Source organism: Gastrolobium bilobum, unplaced genomic scaffold (genome assembly GCF_033153095.1).
Source record: "Gastrolobium bilobum isolate Gb01-03AN ecotype WA unplaced genomic scaffold, APGP_CSIRO_Gbil_v1 utg3150, whole genome shotgun sequence".
Taxonomy (NCBI): Eukaryota; Viridiplantae; Streptophyta; class Magnoliopsida; order Fabales; family Fabaceae; genus Gastrolobium; species Gastrolobium bilobum.
The window spans coordinates 248,936-273,445 of NW_026897600.1; the positions used below are offsets into that span (position 1 = coordinate 248,936).

A 24,510-nucleotide genomic window follows, 5' to 3' on the forward strand; every position below is an offset into this window, starting at 1 on the left:
ATGGCGAAGGGAGGGCAATGCTTGTTCGAGAAGCTTGGGAGGTGCGCTCGGACGGTTTTCTTCGTGGTGGCATTGTTGGCGTCGCTGGCGGTGACGTCGCTGCCGGTGGTGGTGGCCGTGGTGGACGTCCTTGTCCCTTGCGTTCTGATCTCAAACTTCACTTGCGTTAAGTGCTACGGCATCAAGGAGCATTTTCGTCGTTACGCTTTCAAGAGCTCGTTGACGGATATTCCTCTCGTTTCGGTCTTAAGATCATTTATCATTATCTGTATGCTTCATTCTTCCTCTTTTTTTTTTTTTTTTGCGTTTCGTTTCGTTCGCTTTTTCGCTTGATCTTACTGGTGTTTCAAGGAATCGTTAAGTTTGTGTTTAACAATTAGTTTCTTAATCTGTAGAAAAAATATTGGATTCTCTGTGCATGTTAATTAGTGTAGTTCTCATGTGATTGCAGGTGTTTATTCGGTTTGTGATGTCCCTGCTCTCTCTCATGGTCCTTACCTTGGAACTGTGACTCTGTGTTCCTTTCTCTCAATTGTTCTCCTTTCAGTCAAAGCTTGTGTTTTCTCTGTAAATTCTCAGATTGAAGCGGAAGCTTCGGTTTCCTTGAAGAGGCAGAGACTCCATTTGAAGAAGTCATGGGGAATGCCTGTGTTGTTTCTTTCATCAGTTGTGTTTGCACTCGGCCACACTGTGGTTGCTTACAGAACCAGCTGCAGAGCACGGAGGAAGCTCTTGTTTCATCGAGTTGACCCTGAAGCTGTAAGTTTAGAACAGCCATCTAGTCTTTCTGTAATTTCTCAGACTAGTGCTTGTGTTGCTTCTTTAGTTATAACTTCTATTTCAATTAAGCAGTTGTAATACTATGGACCGTTTACAAGAAAATCTCTGAAATTGACAAGAGCTTTTGTTGGTGACTTGTAAATTTTATTACTTGGGTTACAGACATGTTGAAAACTACATTGTTTTGTTTATGCTTGATTAAACAGGTCCTATCATGCAAAAATGTTTTCTCTGGCTACCAGAAGGTCCCACGTTCTCCTACTCCTGCTGGAGGGAGAACTGCAAAAAGTGACAGTGAATTGAGGCGTAGACCTTTTGGAACAGCTCGTGATGAAAAACTGCTGGTCAGATTACTTGCGGATTCAGACAGCTTATTTATTACATGCCAAGGACTTACTCTCCATTACAAGCTGAGCTTGCCTGGTTCACCTCCACATACGTTATCCTCCACGTCCTGCATTGAATCAAATTCTAGTTGCAGCACTTCATCAATGGCTGGAGGGTTGTCAAAATCTAATAGACATTTGCTAAGTACATCTCCGAAAATCCAGCCACAGCTATACAGGAGTTATAGCAGTCAGTTCCACGGCTCAGCTCTATATGCTCCTCTATTAGATGGTCCTTTAACTTCTGTTGTTTCTGAAGATATCCCTGTTTTTCACCTGGATGGTATTTGTGAAGAAGATGAAACTAGTAAATTGGATTCTTTATCTCTGGAGCAAAATTTGGAGAGTAATGGCCAATTAGGTATTGTTTTAATACATGGGTTTGGTGGAGGAGTCTTCTCTTGGAGGCATGTGATGGGATCTCTAGCTCGGCAGAGTAATTGCACAGTTGCTGCATTCGATAGGCCTGGTTGGGGATTAAGTTCAAGGCCGCATCGGGAGGACTGGGAGGAAAAAGAATTGCCTAATCCTTATAAGCTTGACAGTCAGGTGATTATTATTTATCTCTTGTGTGAGCTGTAGACATTTGGTTATTTTGTAATTCCTATTCTTGATTAAAGAAGTATTAAAGGCATAGGCCAAGCTCGTTATCTATCTGGAGTCATGATCAAAATGCTATCCTTTCGAATAGAAAGTCAAATTCTGGATTCGAAGGCCTAGAGTTATATTGAATGTTGCATATCTGTTATTCCTGTTAATTATGCTTTAGTGGTCAGATTAAGAAGAAAGAAAATCTTATGTAAGTTTGGTGTCATGGGTTACTGAACCTTGTAAAGTAGGGGGGAAAATATCAAATAGAGAGGAGACAAGCAGCATAAACATTAAATGGGGTAGCCCTTTTTCCTTTTCCGTTTCGTTTTGTTTTGTTTTGTTTTTTTGGTGTTGGAATTCAAAGGTGTAACTTTTATTTAAGTATTTTCACTTTAATTTTCTTTTTTTGATCCAGGTTTCATCTGAAATTCAATATCTGATAGATTCGGTTTTTTCAGGTTGACCTGCTTTTATCTTTCTGTTCTGAGATTGGATTTTCTTCAGTAGTGCTAATTGGTCATGATGATGGAGGGTTGCTTGCTCTGATGGCTGCACAAAGAGTTCAAACATCAATGAATTATTTCAATGTGAGTGTTTCTTCTTACTTGTTTTTTGGTAAGTAGGTAACTTGGTAAATTTGATCAGCCTAATTATGCTGCTGAGCTTTTATCTAAATGTTAAGTTGTTGAAATACCTATACATGTGATATGTTTTGTCTCAATTCAGGTTACTGTGAAAGGGGTTGTATTGCTAAACGTTAGCTTGTCAAGGGAAGTGGTTCCTTCCTTTGCAAGAATCCTTCTGCATACCTCACTTGGAAAGAAGCATTTGGTTCGCCCTCTACTAAGAACGGAAATCATGCAAGTGGTGAATCGGCGTGCTTGGTATGATGCTAACAAATTGACAACAGAAGTTTTGACTCTTTATAAGGTACGTTTGTACCTTAAGCTATATAATCACTTTGTCTTTTCAAAAATTTTAATTTAGGCTGCAACTTTTTACATTTTTTTTTTTTGTCTTTCTTTGCTTTGCTTTATAACTTTTATTGAGCATCATTTCTGGATTCAGAAATTTATTGACTTGTGCTATATGTGACTGTTCTTTGTGTTTAGGCTCCACTATCTGTTGAAGGATGGGATAAAGCACTTCATGAGATTGGTAAATTGTCCTCTGAAACCATCCTTTCAGCAAAATATGCAGAATCATTGCTACAAGCTATAGGAGACATTCCAGTATTAGTCATTGCAGGTGCAGAAGATTCCCTTGTTTCTTTGAAATCTTGTCAAGCTATGGCTTCAAAACTTGTAAATTCTGTAAGTATTCTACTTTTCATACATTCTCCACAAAACATGTAAATTCTGTTAGTGTGTAGGAGTGAAAATGGCAAGTGGAAAATGGATTGGAAGAACATGACGGTTTAGCTAGACTTGTATCATATCTAAATACTTCGCCAGTCCCATTCCTTCATTTTCCTACTCTCATTTTTAATTTCCCAAGCATTTGTCATGGCATATGAGTCTGCGTTACTAAGTTTCTAATGCTTCTCTTACCATTTCACATGCAGAGACTGGTTGCGATATCTGGATGTGGCCATTTACCCCATGAAGAGTGTCCAAAGGCATTGCTTGCAGCTATATCACCCTTCATTAGTAGACTCCTGTCTGTATCTGACTCGCAAAGCCAGTAAGTTCATTTCTTTTAAAGCTAATTTACATAGGGTTGTTATCTTGTAAGGGCTATGTACGATCTTCCTTTCCTTTTCCTTTTCCCGTCTTTCTTTTGGTTTATTTCCTTCTTCTGTTTCTTTCTAAGCACTATTACTTCAAGAGGGAGAGACCAAAGGTCATCTTTCTCTGGGGTGTTTTTGACGTCCAAGTTTTAGGGGTTTTAACCTGTAGCTTCTCCATCTTTTCCCACCTTTTTTAGCAGTCAATGTTATGATCGTATGAGGTGCCTTGTCATTTCCCACTAAAAGAAAGTGGGGGAGACAACATGCATTTGTAAATGTATCATCAGATTGATAATGAATATAATTTAGCATGTCTTTGTTTCCCGCTGCTGAACACAATCCATTCATGCTTCCAACTTTTTTTAAAATGCTAGTAACTTAAGCTACGATTGAAGGTGAGTCGAGTCTGCTTCTAAGTAACTCATAACTTAATTCGTTAAGAGTTTAATAAATTAGATTCAGTTAATGAACTGGAGTTGAAAATCCTGAAATTATTGTTAGATTAGCTGCTTTTATATGTTCGATTCATTAAAGAAATTACAGAAATTTTTTGTATTGAGAATAAGACATGAGTTTGGCTCATTAACTTCGATAATTCGTGAATTAGTTCTGAGATGAGCTTGAGCCATAATGAACTTGGCTAATTTTTGTCGTGTTTAATCTGAGATAAGTTTTAGCTTGATTTATTTCAGTTGACTTTCACTCCTCCCGGCATTGCAGCAAACTTTCACTTTGCACTTTCAAAATGCTAAATTTATCATAATTAAAAATAGGAAAAAATGAAAAAATGTTTCTGCAGCATTTATTCTCAAAACGACATCATTTTGGTATTAAAATCTTAAAAAATTATAAATATAAAGACTATTATAACCCTGAAATAAATTAAAATTATAAAAACACCATGATTTTCACCCAAAATGACGTCGTATTGGGCTTATTACATATAACTTGTCTGCACTAACTGCAGAAAAAAGAAACCCTTAAAAATAATACTCTTACAAGAATAAAAAGTATAAACCACTAGGATTGATATAGTGGTATTTTGGTAGGTTGTATTAGGTTATGTGTTCAATTCTTAGTTATATCCAAATAAAATAAAATAATAAGAATAAGAAATATTAGATGTAATCTTAATCATTAATCTATTTACATCAAATAACTTACATATCTAATAAATTAAATTTGTTGATATAAAAAAAATCAATAATTAAGATTGATAATATAACTTATTGTTGTAGAAAAATCACTCTGGGAGATTAGATCTCAAGTTGAAAAATCATAAATCCGATTTGCCAAAAAAAATAAATCAATCAAAAATTTGAACAAGGACACTAATTAAAAAATTTAACAAAAGAATATTAAAAAATTTCAATATTGACATTGTAAAATTTTAAAAAGTATTTATTGTTTTTTTCTTAAATACTAATTAAATGCATTTAGATTTTTTTAAATATTCTTTAATTAGTACTTTAAGTCATTCATTAATAAAAGGTAAATAACATTAAAAAAATAAGAATAAGAAATATTACATCTAATCTTAATCATTAATCTGTTTACATCAAATGACTCACATATCTAATAATAAATTAAAGTTGTTGATATAAAAAAATCAATAATCAAGATTGATAATATAACTTATTGTTGTAGAAAAATCACTCTGGGAGATTAGATCTCAAGTTGAAAAATCATATATCCGATTTGCCAAAAAAAATAAATCAATCAAAAATCTGAACAGGGACACTAATTAGAAAAAGTTAACAAAAGAATATTAAAAAATTTCAAAATTGACATTTTAAAATTTTAAAAAGTATTTATTTTTTCCTTAAATACTAATTAAATGCATTTAAATTTTTTTAAATATTCTTTAATTAGTACTTTAAGCCATTCATTAATAAAAGGTAAATAACATTCACTGATCCCATTTTTTTTCTTCTAAATACTATACTTTCTTTTATTTGACTTAATTGATTAATAAAACTGAGGTAACGAAATATGCTAGTGAGTGCTCTCCTAATATAGGTCCAATAATATTTGATCTGGATTAAATCAGTTTGGATAAAATAAAATAAAAATGCTAGTAAGTTATCGTGGTTACTTCGTCAAAATAGATAATTTGATATTAAAAAAAAAAAAGAAAAAGCAATGGTTGATTTTGGACTGAGGGTGATGATCCCGCTGTTAACATTTACCCAGCAAGAAGTGGAACAAGTGCACTGGGGTGGAGTTTAGAGGGGTGAAAGCAGAGAATCAGAGATGAACAACTGCACCTCTTTGTTGGACAATGATAAAAATGTAAAAATATTTTAAGTTAATAATATTGTTGGGATAATCAAGTATGATAAGTCTCACGTTAGTTAGTAATAGGTTAAATGAAGAGTATATAAGTGAGAAAATCCATAGATCCAATGCCTTAAAGTTTTGAGTTGTAACATGGTGTCCGATTCACTTGTTACGATTGGTGTAGTTTAGCCCATTGATACTAGTCCTCCGCAATGGGCCTCCTCTGGACCCACCTGCCAGTGTATTAGAGCCGGGATGGGCCCAAGCTAGCTTGGTAGTTGGCTAGAGGGGAGTTGAATACTTTAAGTCTATGTACTTAATTGAGGAGGAGCATACCAAGATTTCATACTCGATGGGAGATTGTTGGGATATTCAAGTGATGAGTCCCACATTAATTGGTAATGAGCTAAGTGAAATTCATATAAGTGGGAGAACCAATTAACCCAATGCCTTAAGGTTTTGGGATGTGACATGGTGCTGAATCGACTTGGTGTAGTTGGTATAGCTTAATTCATTTGTGGTGGTTCCCCAGCCACGAGCTCCCCTTGGACTTGCTTGACTTTAGTATCAGAGCCGGAGTTGGGCTCTAGCTAGCCCGGTGTTTGGCTAGAAGGCAAGTTGAGTACTTTGGGTCTGAGTACTTGGCTGACGGGGAGCATACCAATGTTGAATTTCACACTTGAGGGGTAAATTGTTGGAATAATCAAGTTGGGTTTTTGGTTAGGAGGGGAGTTACATACTTTGGGTCTGGATACTCAATTGAGGGAGAACATACCAATGTTGGGTTTCACACTTGAGAAAGTGATTGTTGGGATAATCAAGTGTGATGAATCCCACATTGGTTGGTAATGGACTAAGTGAAGAGTATATAAGTGAGAGGACTCATGAATCCAATGTCTTAAGGTTTTGAATTGTAACATGATGTTGGATTCACTTACTACAATTGGTATAGGTTAGCCCATTGATGGTGGTCCCCCGCCATGCACATTGGTATATCAGAGCCGGGTTGGACTCGAGCTAGCATGTTGATTGACTAGAGACGGGTTAAGTATTTTGGGCCTGGTACTCGATTGAAGGGGAGCATACCAATGTTGAGTTTCACACTTGATTATCCTTACAAATATATTAAAATTAAACTCAATTCTCATTTTACCCAAAATAAAAAATAAAAAATTTCAATGTTATAAGTTTACAATATTTACTTTTGAAATTGGTTCAACATATGAATAAGTTATTTATATAAAAGGGATTAGATTATCAAAGTGTACACCACTCTTTATATAACATTATAATTAATTTGGGAAATTATCTTTATATACTGCGTTAAGATGTTTTCTTTTCAAAAGATTAAGAGATCTGGGATAAAAAGAATTGAGTTATTTGGTGATCAAGAGAACCAGGTATATACTGATCTAGGGTCATCTAGAGTGCTTTTAATGACAATGGTATAGACCAAAACCTTTATCGAGCTTATCAGGTGCAGTTTAAAAATGGTGGGGGAGGTGTTTAATGGCTAAGATGTCTCTCCAAATGAATAGAGTAATATCTCATGAATGTGATAGAACAATGTGTGTATCTTTTTGGGTGTGAGGGGGTATCTATAGGTGAGGTATGCGCTTCCTTGTGAGGGAGAAGAGTATGAAAGGATGAGACAACCTAACCACCATAGCCTATCTTGCTTCGACAAGACGCATTGCAACCATTGTCAGTGTACAATGGCTGCTTGACTACTTGTGCATGGAAAGATGAAGATGTTACCTGCTTCAGAAAAGGGGTGCCCTCGGTCAATCTTTACGTATGGGCTCTTCATATTGGGCCTGACCATTGGGCTGGCCAAAACAAGAATAATCCTAAATTTTCGCTCTAGGAAAGAATTTATTATGTATCTTTCTTTCTTTGATTAAGTGATAATATAATTGAATTTTGGGAGCATATATTGTTGGGTGTGTGGATATGTATTTCGATCTAGAATAGAAACTATACAATGCTTAAGTTACCTAATTTACTTGTTATTACTTAAAGTGTCGTGCATCCAAATCCAAAAAATGAATTTCCTTAACTCTGTAGCTAATTTAGGTGATAACTTTTTTTTTTTGGTAGAAATCTGGAAGTGTTCTCATTCAATCTTCTCCGGTCACCTTTACCTTAGATTACGGTCTCAAAGACTACCTCCTCATTGAAACAACGTATGCATTATGCTATGCCACAAAAGAAAGGATGAAATTAATTTTCCATCAAGGGATAACCTTTTCTCCGACCCCCAAAGAATTCTAGAATTGTTTGGGTCAAAGATCAAACTCTTGGACCAAGCAACTCTTGGGGCTCAACTTCGTCGATTAAGCTACTTGATTTTGAATTCAAATCCTAATTAATGAGAACGCAATGCCTCAAATTTAATATACTATTTCCTTCTTCACACTAATTTTTGGACATCTTTTATTAAAAAAAAACCCATAAAAACCTTTTATATTCCCATTCTTGATGTGAACAATAGCCAAGAAACCCATTTTTTTTAGTATAACAATTTTCTATATATTGGTTTGACCTTATCCTACCCCTCCCATCAGGATCAGGCGAGAAAAACAAATCCCAAGGCAAACAGATGATTGGGCATCATAGGTGATCTCAACCATTAAATTTAGGCTTTTTAATCATGCTAATGCAAAAAATAAACATAGCATCAGTTTAATTTTTTTGTCAAAATTTTTACCTGACTAATGCACTGAAACACATATGAGATGTGTTTTTAAGTCACACATCACCCCATGTGCGACTTAGATAAAATTCAAAAAGTGCTTGTCATGTGTCATGTTCTGCAAGACGCGCATTAGGAACATGTCTGACTTGAACGTACGTGGCTAGAATACACGACTTGCATTGCATTTATTTTTGCACAAATAAGGTATGGGAGGGATGCGCGATTTAAACACGCACATGCCTTATGCAGATTTCACTGTATTAGTGGGGTAAATAATTTCTCAAAAAAATTAAACTAGTGCTATGTTTGCGCTATAAGGGTCAAAAGCCCTAAATTTATAAACTACACCAACAATTAAGATGGTTAACTGATTACACCTTCGTACATTAGAAAAAAATAAATATATAAATAAACCTTCCAACGAGAAAAAAGAAAACAAAAACATAAAACTCGAAGTCACTTATGATTGGGCTTCAGTAATGACGTCAATGGACTATATTTACGATTTTCTATGCGGTCGAGAATTTTCACTCAATTCTTTAATGCCATATAAATTAAACCTGACGACCAGAATAACACGCCAAAATTGTTGACTTAAAGATTAGATTATTAGGTATATTTGCGTATACACAAACTTCCAACAATATGGAACCATTAAACACGCTTCTAATGACAACCACACCATTAAATATTAATATTAGCAAATCTACCCTTTATTATTATTATTATTATTATTTACAGCCAATGTCACACTCACATTTTTTCGTTCATCATTTTCTGGATGACTTAGAATTATCTATCCGTCACGAGCTTAAGTGGCCTATTAGAGTCACAAGTGAGACATTCGCAACACATTTTCATGGGAAATTCTTATGTGACTACTGCTTGTCTTGTCACATTATCTCTTAGACATAGTCAACATGTATACTGACATTATTATTAAGAGATTGATGCATTTTTAGTATATATTTTTTTAATGAAATGTATATAACAAATGGAGATGACAAAATGATCCTTGCCTCACGGGTCAGCCCCAAAAAGCCCATGGGCGAAGCATGGGGCTTTTGTGATTGAAGCAAGAATTACTCCATTTTCATTAATGCTGTCAATCATAAAGCTATACCATATCAAGAAGTGAACGTGTGCACAAAAATTAAATTAAGTTCAATTTACGGTGACTCAACCTAAAGTTCAGGTAGCGAAGTTGTTTAATCCTTGGAAGCTCACCAACTCATCCTAATGAGGCCACTGTGCCTCAATTTTAATATACTCTGTCCTTCTTTACACTAATTGTTGAGGCCTTTTTTTATAAAAATGAAAGTTCCCATGAAAACCTTTTCTATTTTTTTCATTCTTGATGCGAACAATAGCCAAGAAATCCCATTTTTGTTTTAGTACAACAATGTTCTCTCTAAATATTTTCGGGTTTGACATTAACTTATGGGTTTTATAAGAGTTATGTTGTCGGAAAAAATAATTGTGTAATGTTATAGAGATTCATTTTACGTGTCGTAGCTTTTTTGTTTTTTTTTTCAAAAAGTGTGAGCCCCACAAAATATTGTGTGTGTAAGAAACTTTGTTATGTCGTGTTAAATGATAAATACAAACTCCTTAACTTATTCCTCCCATAAAAAAAATATCCAAAAAGCAAAGAAACAAATGATTGGGCGTCATTAGTTATGTCATGTCAACGACTAACTTTGCAAACTAAACCAAAATCTCTTGGAAACGTAATGGTTAATTTTTTATATTTTTCATTACACTCTAGTCTAGACGACCTTACTCTCTATGATATGGAGATTTTCACTTTAATTATTTTATGCCATTTAAATTGACCTAAGTACCCGCCGACCAGATTACGTTTGGTTCCAGTATTGTAGTTTATAATTTGTTGGTTTAAAGATTAGATTAGGTATATTTGTTTAAGTACAAACTGCCAACAATTTGAAACCATTAAAGATGTTTCCAATGATAATCACAACATAAAATATTAATACTATTAAAATCGATCGTTTATTATTATTGTTACCATCTCACACGAAAAAATAATATAAAAACTCTCTTACAACAAATTGAAGCCAAATAATAGTTTCTCATTACCAAGTTCTAGCATTTCACAGCCAACAACAACACTTAAATTTCTCGGTTCATCAATTTTGATGACTTCCCCGAAACCATAGACTTAGAAAATTAGAATTATCTATCTCTCACGAGTTTCTTGCTAAAGTGGTCTCTTAGAATCTCATTCAAGTGAAACACTCAGCCACATGTTTTCATGTGAAATTTTCATATAAGTACTGTCTGTCACATCATATCTTTGACACTTCATTTAATAATTACTATGCATATTGATATTATTTAGAGAATTATGCATTTTTAGCATTAAAATATTAAATAGAGAATCAATAGTGATAGATGCCTAACCAATAATTGCTCCATTTTCACGGATACATTTATAACGAAATTAACTACCCCATAACAAGTAGCGAATTTGTCCACAAAATTCAATTCAATTCTAAGTTTTTTTTGCATTGCAACAAAGAAATATCAACTTCATAATATATATATATATATATGAGGTTACATTTTCTCATGCAACATGAGAGGAGCTTTTCTCCTATACATACAACCAAGTGGGCCCATTAATTTAAAAAAAAAGAAAAAAAATATTAACGCATAAATTGAGCTCTCACTAACATAAGAGGAACTTTGTTTCTAGTACATATTTATTCCTCTATATAGATATTTTTTTTCAATTTCGTACGCTTGAATATTTGGACTTTGAAAAAGGTACAAAAGGTGGTTTATAAACAGAATCGTATCTTTTAACCCTACCTCTACAGTCATGATGCCAACAACATCAAACCTTTCTTTTCTAAGTATGCATGCTTTATTATAAGGGATTCTATTTTCTGATGTTGTAGGAGATAGTTATCTCCTACTATAGACACATGATGTGGTGGGTCCCACTATTTATTAAAAAAAAAAAAAATAGTGGCACAATTTTTTATGTGAGATAACATGAGAGAGTTATCTCATATAAAATGAGATAATGATTTCCCTTATTATAAATGCTCACATTAACAGTTAATATGTATAAATCTTAAAAATACATATTTTTAAAAAATACCTAATTTTCTTTTACACATTAAAGTAAAGACTAATAGTAAAGAAGAAAAAAGAAACATACAAAAAAAAGAACAGGGAAACTCCTAGCGAGACTACGCACGCCTAGCAAAAATCACACCCCTGCTATCAGCCTGAAGATGACACCACAGTCGAGGGGTGTTAGAAAAGTGAGCATCATCATAACTCTAGGTACACCAACAAATAGTTTGCCAACCAATCAGTGCATTAGTTGCCCTTCCAAAGAACATGCATAAACTGAACATTCCAATGACGCCTAACAAATGCTTGTATTTGAGTCACTAGTTGTGACTCACGAGCTTCATTGTCTTCCTTAGAAAACAATACACTGACTGTTTGATAGTCACTTTCAACTAAAACATTTCTCCAACTGCCTCCCAAGCTAACTCCAGTCCTTTTAACACACCCCACAGTTTTTCTTGTAAAGCAGCACATTGTCCAATTCTTGCAGCAAACCCCATTAGCCAAACTCCCCTATGGTCACAAAGAAGCCCTCCACAAGTTGTTTCAGTTGTTTGACCCTTTGATGCCTCATCTATATTTAACTTAATATACGAAGCCAAAAGAGGATGCCAGCTAACCTCTCTGAAAAAATGGAGTCGCAGTCTTGGCTTTGTGTCTGTAAAGGCAACTTGTATCATCTTAGGTAGTCAAGGATTGGCCGAGCAAGGTGGCAATCCCCATTGGAGAACTATCGTGGGCCACTTTGTTTCTCTAGCGCCAAAAATACCAGCAACAAGCAATATATAAAGAGCTCCAAATAAACCCTCCCACACTCATGAAATTTATAAATGAGTGTGGGAAGGTTTATTTACAATCTTTTTTTTACAACCTCTTACAACCATATCTTAACACCGTTAATTTCCGTCAATCAACGGTTATCATTAATTGTGAATTAATAATTAATTAATGAGTTTAATTTGCGAAAATCATAACCGTTGATTGACGAAAATCAACGGTGCTAAGATATGGTTTTAAGATGTTGTAAAAAAAAAGGTTATAAGTATAACCTTCCTCTATCTTTAGAAGGACAAACGTTTTTTCCTTATTTATTTTGAACATAACTTACACGAGTTTTTGATTTAAACTCTTGAAATAAAAAGTTTCTCCCTGAGAATATAGCTTTCCCATAATAATATGGAAAAAAATGTTCGTCATTTTAAAGAATGGTTATTTTAGTTAAAACTAATATTTTTTTATTGGATTCTTTTTTTCCTGCAGTGAATACAGATAAGTTATATTCATTGAGTTCAAAAATATGTCATGTTAGGACGGAGATTAAGATATTTTTGTAATTTTAATTTATTCTAAGTTATAATAGTATTTATTATTATAATTTTTTAATCTTTCAATTCCAAAACGACATCGTTTTAAGAGTAAATGTAGATAATTTATCTACACTACATTAAGCTCTTTTTTGTTTAAAGTTAAAAAAAAATAACCACTTACTCTCTCCCACGTAATTTCCATTATATATATATATATATATGTGACACAATTCTAACAAACACCAAACCCTAATAATATATATTTGGCACTCATTGCTATGCAATTAGAAGCGCACAAGAAAGAAACACTTGTTTAAAAACACATTAAATACATGACCCCACCCCTAACTGCTCTAGTTCCGGCCAAAACTCCGGCTATATTCTTGGCTATAGCAACTGAGGTATTAGTGTTAAGTATTACAAGTGTCTTCTTCAAAATATATATATTGTTCTTCTTCTTTTTTTCTTCATGTCATTGTTGTATGAAATCTGCATTAACCATTGCTCAAATATGGTGAAGAAGGGGTAATGGTAGTGAACTAGTTGGTTTTCCGGGGTCTACTCTCCATTGCATGTACGTTATAAGATGAGTTTCAGATAACTTTTATAATTGTTAGTGTTAACGTTATCTTATTTAAGAAAATAATGTTGAACAAAATTGGATTTCTTATGTTTTATTTCCTTTGAATGCGTAAAACTGAAACCATATGTTTCCTTTATGATGTTCTAAACAACTTATTTGATCTGCTATATATGTTTTTCCAATGATATTATTGTTTACTCCTCTTCCTTACATTTTATATAGTTGATAGTTGATATGCGTTATCTTATATGAAAAAGTGTTTGTCATGTAAGTTTCTGATCTTGTGGTGAAATGGAGAGCTTAAAAGCACCTTTCAAGGGAGTTATTAACGATATTCGAGGAAGAGCAGAGTGTTATAAAGAAGATTGGACTTGTGCTTTCCGTTCAGGAATCGGGTAAGTTTCTTATTTCAACAAAATTCTGAATATCAAACCACATGATTGAAAACTATGTGTGTGTAACGATCTAGCAATGGTTATTGTTTCAATATAATGATAGGATATTGGCCCCAACTACTTATATTTTCTTTGCTTCTGCTCTACCTGTTATTGCCTTCGGGGAGCAGCTGAATAGAGACACAGGTTCTTCATTATCTTCTTTCTTTACACTAATCTACTAGTACTGTACACAAAGTATAGAATAGTGATAGTTTATTTTTCTATATTGCCTATTAGGCTGAAATGATTTTTTTGGTTTTTTGCGTAGATGGAAGGTTGAGCACTGTAGAAACACTTTCTTCTACGGCCATTTGTGGAATCATACACTCAATTTTTGGTGGCCAGCCACTCCTTATTGTAGGAGTTGCAGAACCCACTATCATTATGTATACTTATTTGTACAACTTTGCTAAAGATAGGGCTGGTTTGGGAGGTGAACTCTTTTTGGCTTGGGCAGGATGGTAAAAAAACATTTTCTATATAGTGCTTGTTCATGTTATAATTAGCACTAACAATAAAAACCATAGTCTAATTGATATTGTTAACATCTCAGGGTTTGTGTCTGGACTGCTCTCTTGTTGTTTCTTCTAGCAATATTCAATGCTGGCGGTATTATCAACAGATTTACAAGGATTGCTGGTGAGCTTTTTGGCATGTTAATTGCAGTCTTGTTCATTCAGGAGGCCATCAAGGTCAGTTTGTGAAATCTCAAATCATGGATCAAATAAAAGATGATTTGGCATTAGACATGGAAAAGGACAATGATACAATTTTATGGAAATGCAGGGAATGGTGAATGAGTTTACTGTTCCTAAAAATGAAGACCCGACAACAAACCAGTACCAATTTCATTGGCGCTATGCAAATGGGTTGTTGGGTATTATATTCACATTTGGCCTTCTCTATACTGCATTGAAAAGCAGAAGAGCCAGGTCCTGGTTATATGGGACAGGTTTGTCAAGTTCATTTCAAGAGATTTGGGTTGAGCCATTGTTACTATATTTGTTATGAGGAATATGACATATAATCTTGTATATTGATTATTGAACAGGGTGGTTGAGAAGTTTTATAGCAGATTATGGGGTTCCTTTCATGGTGGTAGTGTGGACAGCTCTGTCATTCACAGTGCCAAGTAAAGTACCTTCCGGAATTCCAAGAAGACTAGTTGCCCCTCTGGCTTGGGAATCTGCATCATTACATCATTGGACAGTTATCCATGTAATTCAGATTGAACTAAGTCATGCATCTTCTTGCTTCTGTAGTTTTGGAAAATACTGACTTAACATTTGATGCAGGATATGGGGAAGGTTTCTCCAGCATATATATTTGCTGCTTTTATTCCTGCCTTGATGGTAGCAGGGCTTTACTTCTTTGACCATAGTGTTGCTTCCCAGATGGCACAACAGAAGGAATTCAATCTCAAGAAACCTTCAGCATATCATTCTGATGTGTTGTTGCTAGGATTCATGGTATATATATCTCTTTGTAAAAAAATAGTTTGTTTAATTATGACACTTATAACTAATCCGATCAGAAATAATGCTTTGCTTTGTGTAAAACATTTCAGACTTTGCTTTGTGGATTAATTGGGTTACCCCCATCAAATGGTGTTCTGCCTCAATCCCCCATGCACACCAAAAGCCTTGCAGTTCTCAAGAATCTGGTAGGTGAATGACTATTAGATTTTGTTGTCAGTAACATGATTACAAGGAATGTTTTTTGGTAAGGTAAATTTTGAGTTGCAGATGATCCGAAGAAAGATGGTTAAAAGTGCCAAGGAAAGCATTAGTAAGAAAGCTAGCAACTCTGAAATCTATGGGAAGATGGAAGCAGTGTTTGTAGAAATGGATAGCAGCCCAGTTGTATGTCTTTCTAGTTGTGTAGAAACTGGCCTTTGATCCTATTATATTCAAATAAAGTCAATTAGTTAAAAAAAAAAAAATAGTGAAAATTGATCCTTCAATATGAATAAATTGCAGACTTGTGTTGAAAAAGAACTAGAGAACTTGAAAGAGGTTGTCCTAAAAGGTGAAGATAAAGGAGACAACAAGAAGGATACCTTTGACCCTGAAAAACATATTGATGCATATCTGCCTGTTAGAGTAAACGAGCAAAGAGTTAGCAATCTCTTACAATCACTCTTTGTAGGAGCATCAGTCTTTGCTATGCCTATCATAAAAAAGATTCCCACTTCGGTTATGTGGGGATACTTTGCCTACATGGCCATGGATAGTCTTCCTGGAAACCAATTCTGGGAAAGGATACTACTTCTCTTTGTAACACCTAGTAGGTGGTACAAGTAAGTGCAAGTTACTGTAATTTTATCAATTTTGTTGTCAATGATTTCATTGAATTCTTTCAAATAATATTGTCAATCTATTTTGGCAGGATGTTGGAGGGGGATCATGCTTCTTTTGTGGAGTCAGTACCAATCAGATACATAGTTTTCTTCACACTCTTCCAATTTGTATATTTCCTGGTTTGTTTTGGAGTGACATGGATTCCAATAGCTGGAATCATGTTCCCTTTGCTTTTCTTTGTATTGATCCTGGTGAGGCAGTATATCCTATCCAAGCTGTTCAGTCCTCACCATCTAAGTGAACTAGATGGAGCTGAATATGAGGAAATTGCTGGGGCTCCAAGACTTTCTTTTGATCTCTCTGTGGAATCACCAAGGGAAATGGGAGATGCTGAAATATTGGATGAGTTAACTACTAGTAGAGGGGAGTTGAAGGTCAGAACTACTAGCTTCAGTGAAGAAAGACGTGGCCAGGTAACCCACAATTAAATTACTTTTTTCTTGAGTTGGAACTTAATAGCAAATGTTTTTGTTCTTTCTCTCACAAATGTGCTTGAATGCCAAGGATTTGCAGGTCTTTCCTGATGAAATAGTGAGTGAAAACTGAAAATGGATCCTCAGACTCTTAGGGACTTGGGATAAAAGTTTATGAACATGATGAGATATGGTCACTGGTTACTGTTTACTGTTTATATCTATCCTCTTTAGAAGAAAATGAAAAGATATAAATCAAGGTGTCACAGTTTGTGAAATTTAGATGTACAAACTTATAATACTTCAGACTTCATTGTGCTTGTCACATTGGGGTGTGGTGCTTGTAGAAACTGTTAATTACCAAGAGATGCCATCTTTGGATTGGGCCACTTCTATCCCAAAGAAATATCGGAGTCTTCCAAGGTCCTTTGTTTGAAAATGATGGCACAAATGTTGTTTTATCTGAGTTATGCCATGAGTATCATTACCTGTAATGACGATATCATCAACATATACTACCAAATAAATAGAACCTGAATCAGAGTGTCTGTAAAAGACTGAGTGATCAGCCTCACTTCGAGTCATGCCAAACTGTTGTACAACAGTGCTAAACCTTCCAAACCAAGCCCGGGGAGACTGCTTTAGACCATACAAGGATCTTCGGAGACGACAAACTAGGTTAGACTCCCCCTGAGCAACAAACCCAGGAGGTTGCTCCATATAAACCTCTTCCCGCAGATCTCCATGGAGGAAAGCATTCTTTATGTCCAGCTGATACATAGGCCAGTGATGAATGACTGCCATAGTAATAAAGAGGCGAACAGAAGTCATTTTCGCCACGGGAGAAAATGTCTCACCATAGTCAAGGCCAAATATCTGAGTATAACCTTTAGCCACTAAGCGGGCCTTAAGACGGTCCACCTGACCATCCGGACCAACTTTAACTGTGTATATCCATCGACAGCCAACAACAGACTTCCCAGAGGGGAGGGGAACCAGATCTCAGGTACCACTACTCTGAAGTGCACTCATCTCATCAATCATGGCTTGTCGCCAACCAGAATGTGATAATGCCTCACCTGTAGTCTTAGGAACAGATACAGAAGAAAGAGAAGAGAGGCAAGCAAAATGGGATGGTGAAAGACGATGATAACTCAAATTTATTAAATACCTGGGAGGGGGACGAGAATCACGAGTACCTTTCCGGAGTGCAATGGGCACATCAATGTCAGACGGAAGGATCGGAGCTGCCGGAGCAGATGATGACGGAAGTGAGTCCATAGGAGTCTCAGTAACAATAGGGGAAGACTCGGGGGGGCAGGGTCCTGGGGAATAGGGGGACGTTGCCGACGATGATAGACCTGGAGGGGGGGAACAGGGATGAGGACATCTAAAGAAGGAGATGGTGAAGGTATATAGTGAACTGAAACAGGTGGTAAAGGTAGCTGAGTAGCAACAGAATCACTGGGATGGGAGGAGGAGTCAAAGAATGGAATAGACTCAAAGAATGTAACATCCGCCGAGACAAAGTAACGGCGAAGACTAGGAGAATAACAACAATAACCCTTTTGTGAGCGAGGGTAACCCAGGAAAATACATTTATGTGACTTAGCAGATAACTTGTCAAGACCAGGACTGAGATTGTGGACAAAACAAGTAGAACCAAAGATGTGAGGAGTGAGTGGGTACAAAGGTTGATGGGGAAACAACACAGAATGTGGTACCTGATTATGAAGTACGGAGGAAGGCATCCGATTAATGAGATAACAAGCTGTGAGGACAGCATCGCCCCAATACTAGAATGGGATATGACCATGTAACAAAAGTGTCCGAGTAGTCTCAATTAGGTGACGGTTCTTGCGTTCAGCAACCCCATTCTGTTGAGGGGTGTGTGAACAGGATGTCTGGGGAAGGATGCCGTGAGATGCAAAGAAGGTTTGAAACTGATGAGACAAATATTCACGAGCATTGTCACTTCGAAAAATGCGAATCGAAACACCAAATTGAGTAAGGATTTCATTAAAGAACTTGTTAAAAATAGAAAACAATTCAGACCGATTTTTCATTAAAAATAACCAAGTACATCGAGAATAATCATCAATGAAAGTTACAAAATATCTGTACCCCATAGTGGAAACGGTACGACTAGGACCCCAAATATCTGAATGAACTAAAGCAAAAGGAGACGAAGACCGACGACTGACACGATCGGGAAACGAACTACGAGTGTGCTTCCCTAATTGACACGACTCACAAGACAAACTAGATAAATTTGAGAAACGTGGGACCATCTTCTGGAGCTTAGCAAGATTTGGATGACCCAACTGAGCGTGGATAGTAAGCGGAGAATCCACAATAGAGCACACTGGAACAGAAGTTGAAAGCTGATAAAGGCCATTGGACTCAGATCCGACGCCAAGTGTCCTCCTCGAGCTCCGATCCTGCAAAATGACAGACTCTTTAGTGAAAGAAATAATACAGTCAAGGGATTGAGTTAAGCGACTAATGGAAATAAGGTTGAAAGGAGAATCAGGAACATAAAGCACATTCTCAATGAGAATAGAAGGAAAAAGGAGAACAGTGTCAATCCCTTGGGACTGAACCAATGACCCATTAGCCATAGTGATACTGGGCAGGGGACCAGACGTACATAGAGAGGTAAATAAAGACTTATTATCAGAAATATGGTCAGATGCACCAGAATCGAGAATCCATGGATCAAGAGAGGGCGAGTGAGAAACACCAACAAAGGAATTACCCGTGTGTGCACTAGAGGCAGTGGTACCAGGAAGTGGCTGTGATCCAGCAATCAAGGTAGAGTCCGAGGCAGGAACAGTAGTCTGAGCAAAATGAGCGGAGCGAGGAGGGCGACCGTGAAGATCCCAGCAACGATCAATAGTATGGCCCGGCTTTTTGCAATGAGTGCAGAGAAAGCGTCTCGTAGAGGGTTTGTGCCCACGTGCAAAACCCTTGGAGACAAGGGCAGATGGGTCAATTGAAGAGGGAGCAGATACTGCAGGCTCCATAGAAGTCTTAGGTGGAATGCGAAGCAACGTAACCAAACAGATTCCAGCGATGGAACAGTAGTAGAGCCCAAGATCTGATCCCGGTTGACAGAATATGCCGGGGGCAAACCATAAAGAGCCATGAGCATGAAGAACGTGCTGCGTTGCTCAAGTTCTTTAGCAGGATCTGCAGCAGGCGGCAACAGTTCATTGAAATCATGAAGGAGGCCCTGAACTTTTCCCAAGTAAGCAGACATAGAGACATCAAGTTGTTGAGCAGCAATAGTAGTGATCAAATTTTGACAAACCCCATAGAGTCGCTGAGTGTCATTGGTATAAAGTGACTTGGCCTGACGCCAAACAGACTCACAAGTGACGTGAGCACGAAAAATCTGCTTCAAGGACGAGTGGATGGTAGACTTGATGATGCTACATAACTGAGCATCAACCTTTTTCCAATGAGGGCGTACATCTACCGAGATGGACTCAGCCTTAGTAATGAGATGGTCAGTGTAGTCCTGTCCATCAAGCCAAAGTCGGAGATCAGAAGCCCAAGAATCATAATTGGAGTCATCCAACTTGTCGACGTGCAGCGGAACATTAACATAATTAGAAAAAACAGGCGGGTCAGCCTTTTGAGAACCCTTGGATGCATCGTGGGGTGACAAATCAGCCATGGGTTACCTGAAACAAAAATGAACAGCAACGAAAAGCAAAGAAACGTCTGTGAATAGCGACCAACAAGGGAAAAGACACTGTAGGAAGTCGAAACAATAAAGTGAGGACAGATCCAAGTGCGCAAGGAGAAGACGAAGGGAACCGTGGTGGTCCGACGGCCAACCGGAGTGGGACGCGCCGCTGCAACAAAACGGGTTGCAGCCGCTGTTTGACGCGCGTGAGAGCTCGTGTAGGAGGATCTGAGGATGGGTCCTGGACAGAAAAGAGCGCCTTCTCGTGGCGATCAGATCGATATGGGTTTCACCGGAAAACTCGCCGGAAAACTCGCCGGAGACGGCGGTCAACGGCGGTGGACAGTGGTGTCTAATGGCGGCAGTGATCAGACAGGTCCGTAGACGATATATGTTTCCGGAAAAAAAAAAAAAAATTTACTCAGCAGACAGTGGTCCACCAGAAAAAAAAAACGCGGATTAGGATTCCTCTTATTAGGCTCTAGATACCATGTTAATTACCAAGAGACAAGAGGTATTCATTGTAATCCTTGTTATATTAAACTACACAACATTGGTGTTATTATATAGCAAACCAATTGAAGAATACAAAGAGACACTCTCAATGTGGGACTTCTATACTATGTACAGCAAGATAAACCTTCCTCGATATCATACACTATAGCACAGAAAGGAGCAATGAATCTACTGTAACAAAAATAAATGCAAGGAAGATAACTTTCCATCTCTTGTGGAAAGGAATATCTTTGGGTTGAACTTATCAAATTATAGTTTTTAAACATTACAATTTTAAAAACTTGTTATATAAATTTGAAAGCACGAGTGCGTTTATTTTAATCATGTTAAGAGTAATATATCAGTAGAATTTATAAACTGAGCTTAATTGATCTGTGGTTTGAATATCCTTTACTTTTGTTTCTAACTGAAAATTCAGCCATTGTGTAATTGTGTAAAAATAATAATAAACAAACTATGTTTTTGTGAAGTAAATTATAACAATAATAAATTTTCTCTTCAATTTTTTTTTCTCAAAAATCTAAGCCTAATTTTCTAATAATTATTACTAAAATTATATTTATTAAAAATAAAAAAACAAGCCTAACATCCGAAGTGAAATCAAAGAATCTCACAAAAAAGTGAGAGCAACATAATCAACCATTAAGTTGAAAATAATAGATGTGTGTGGGAAGGACATCCCGGGTGACATGTTTAACATGGTCCACTGGCATTATATGAAAATTGAGATAGGATCCTTTGACACCGGTGTCAAATTTAAAGTTTGACACCTCATCTGAGAGCCGTTAGATCAAAAAAGATCAATGGTGTCACATGCTTACAAATCAGAGTCATTGATCTTTTTTGATCTAACGGCTCTCAGATGAAGTGTCAAACTTTAAATTTAACACCAGTGTCAAATGATCCTGCCTCATGAAAATTTCATATTCAGATTAACCCGTTTTTAAATTCATAATATGTTGCGTGTCATTTCGTTAATACAAAATTAATTTATTTTAATTTTCTTATATGTTATATGTGTTATATTATCTCATAAATAAATTATTTATATCTTATCATATCATGTTAACTTATATAATAAAAAACACATTTAATGCTAAAAGATTATTCGGATCATGTTAATTCGTAAAATAAATTAAGAGAAATTATTATTTCATTTTACATGAGATAATTATCTTATGTTGTTCTCACATTAAAAATTAGGTCACTATTTTTATTTATTTTTACAAGATAGTGGATCTCATCACATTACGTGCCTATAATAGAAGATAATTATTATCTCCAATATGATAAAATAGAATCCCATAAACTAAACTGTTGGCACGCGTGTAAAATTTTTTAACATGATTTGAAATTCAGTGTGTTGAATATTCGTATCGAATTCATCTCGTATTATGTGTAACTGAATTGCCACCCTAAACGATAGTGATATCCCCTAATATAAATGGCTGGGGTGTCATAATTCATAAGCTTGGTGATAAGTTCACATCAACATTCTAAGAAAAGTGCACCTAAAAAGCGCACTAATAAATATCTTACAAAGAAAAAGTGAAACAAAACAAAGAGACTGTTGAATAGAACAGTCAGCACCCTCTTGGATAACTTCCACTTGTATAGCCTTTATCCACAATTATTATCCCCCGTCACGCTCCAGTCCCCATAGTCATTTTATTATTGCATTGTACATTCATACCCAAAATACCCTTTCAAACCAGGTACAACTATATAGCAAAGATACTGATACGAGATATGAAATATGACACGACACGATATTTTGACATATTAATTTTTAAAAATATTAGATGTTAATATGTTATAACACGTTTTAATATTAAATAATATTTTTAATTTATGTTGCATATATTATATTTAATATTCAATGATTTAACAAAAAAATTAGACTAAACTTATAATACTCGTTAATTTTGCAAAGAAACATAAAATATCACAAATATTTATATTAAATTCAATAAAATAGTAATAGTAATTCAATGAATCTAATAGTTAGAACTAAAAACACAATGCAATACAACCTTTGAATCTTTTTTTGAGTTTCTACAATGCGTTGGAGTGTCGTCGAATGTAGGAGTGTCTGAAAATGTCAGGAAATATCAGACACTACACATCGAGATTTTTGAAGTGTCGGTGTTTCATAGATGTACAATACTCCTAAGCAGGGGCGGACCGAGGGGGGTGCTAGGGTAGGCAGCCGCCCCCCTCAAAATTTGAAGAACTTTTTTTTTAGGTACATAGAAATTTTTTTTTAACATAAGTATAATGCAAAAACACTTTCATTTTTTTCTTTTTGGGCTAACATTGAGTAAATAGAAAAAAGAGGTTAAGAAATAAGAGGGGTCTGTTTGAATTATCTATTTAGATTTTAGTAATTAATACATATTTTTTGTGAAATTTAAACATTTGTTCTCTTCTCTTTTTCTTTGTTTTCTTTGCATAAAAATGTTCATTTTAGGGGTTGAAAATGTGTAGTTTTTTCAAATTGATAGTAGATTTTACTGTGACATCTTCCACTTCTCTCTCTTCTATCTCTGTAACAAGTTAAAAGAGGTATTTATGAATTATGTTATCTGGATTGGTGTTTTGGCCTCTCACATATTGTGGTTGAAGAGAGGAACAAATATTTAATTTTGCGTATCTTGACCTCTCGTATATTATGTTTGAAGAGAAAAATAAATTTTTAATTTTTAGCCCCACAAAAAAAATTCCTGAGTCCGCGACTGCTTCAAAGCATTAGAGCAGTACAAGCTGTCATGCAATCTCACCATACCCAATAATTTCCCCGACTGAATATGAGCATCTGTATTTTCATTGAAGCAAAGCCTATCTATCACACTCTCTAATCTAATGGCAAACACACTCATGTTTCTCCGACCCGCCATGGGCCGGGTCTCCGCTGCTGCTCCAGGAAAACCCGACCCAGAGAATCAAAAGGCCGGTTCTTCCATTTGGTGGGCTCCGTTGTTCGGATGGTCCACGGATCCGGACTACTTGAGCAGCTCCAGCTTAAAGGTGAGTGAAGGGTCGGATCCGGAGCGGGAACCGGTCCGACCCAGATCGAAGTTCGCACCGGGATGCTTCACGGAGGAGAAGGCAAGACAACTGAGGAAGAAGACCATGGAAACGTCGACGTTCCACGACATCATGTACCACTCGGCGATTGCGTCCAGACTCGCCTCCGATGCTTCCAAAGGGTACGAGAAATAGGAGGATCTTGTCTTTTGTTGCGTGTGTCGTTGGCCTTTGCATGTTTCCAATTCGTCGGTTTCATTATTTTCTTCGAAATTTGTCCTGAATTATTGTCATATTTACTAAGAACAATTAATTAGCCTATGAATGATTTGGGACACGCTGGATGGAATCTATGTGTATTAAGCCTGGCTCCTTTTGTGCTAGTTGTATGAATCTGTCTTTTGGTTATAGAGAAGTTTCACATATCTTCATTTGAGATGGTAGTTAATAGGGTTTAAATATTTGGGGGTTACTAATTTCATTTTTGCTTGAGATAGTTTTTCTCAAGGTGTTCGTAATTTGGATTCGATCGATTTTAGAAACAAATCATCTGATTCAATGTCTTCTGTTTGACTATCTAATCATCTATTCGGTTTGGATT

General features: G+C 36.0%; 3 protein-coding genes across 3 annotated transcripts; all 3 read left to right on the plus strand.

Moving 5' to 3' along the window:
* LOC133308480 (uncharacterized) lies at positions 1–3,747 on the plus strand. The gene is made up of 7 exons (XM_061509110.1): positions 1–268; positions 452–759; positions 987–1,715; positions 2,216–2,344; positions 2,484–2,687; positions 2,870–3,070; positions 3,322–3,747. Exons 1-7 carry the CDS (start codon positions 1–3, stop codon positions 3,442–3,444), a joined length of 1,962 nt encoding a protein of 653 aa, XP_061365094.1. The 3' UTR covers positions 3,445–3,747.
* Positions 3,748–13,367: 9,620 nt separating this feature from the next.
* Positions 13,368–16,805, plus strand: LOC133308453 (boron transporter 4-like). The gene is made up of 13 exons (XM_061509074.1): positions 13,368–13,453; positions 13,735–13,857; positions 13,961–14,043; positions 14,168–14,360; positions 14,453–14,591; positions 14,686–14,851; positions 14,951–15,117; positions 15,195–15,368; positions 15,467–15,562; positions 15,645–15,761; positions 15,879–16,198; positions 16,288–16,672; positions 16,773–16,805. The coding sequence occupies exons 2-13, from the start codon at positions 13,754–13,756 to the stop codon at positions 16,803–16,805; spliced, it is 1,977 nt and encodes a 658-aa protein (XP_061365058.1). The 5' UTR covers positions 13,368–13,453; positions 13,735–13,753.
* A 6,874-nt stretch (positions 16,806–23,679) lies between these two features.
* LOC133308477 (uncharacterized) lies at positions 23,680–24,309 on the plus strand. Its single transcript, XM_061509107.1, has one exon. It carries the CDS (start codon positions 23,745–23,747, stop codon positions 24,102–24,104), a length of 360 nt encoding a protein of 119 aa, XP_061365091.1. The 5' UTR covers positions 23,680–23,744; the 3' UTR covers positions 24,105–24,309.
* Positions 24,310–24,510: the final 201 nt, after the last annotated feature.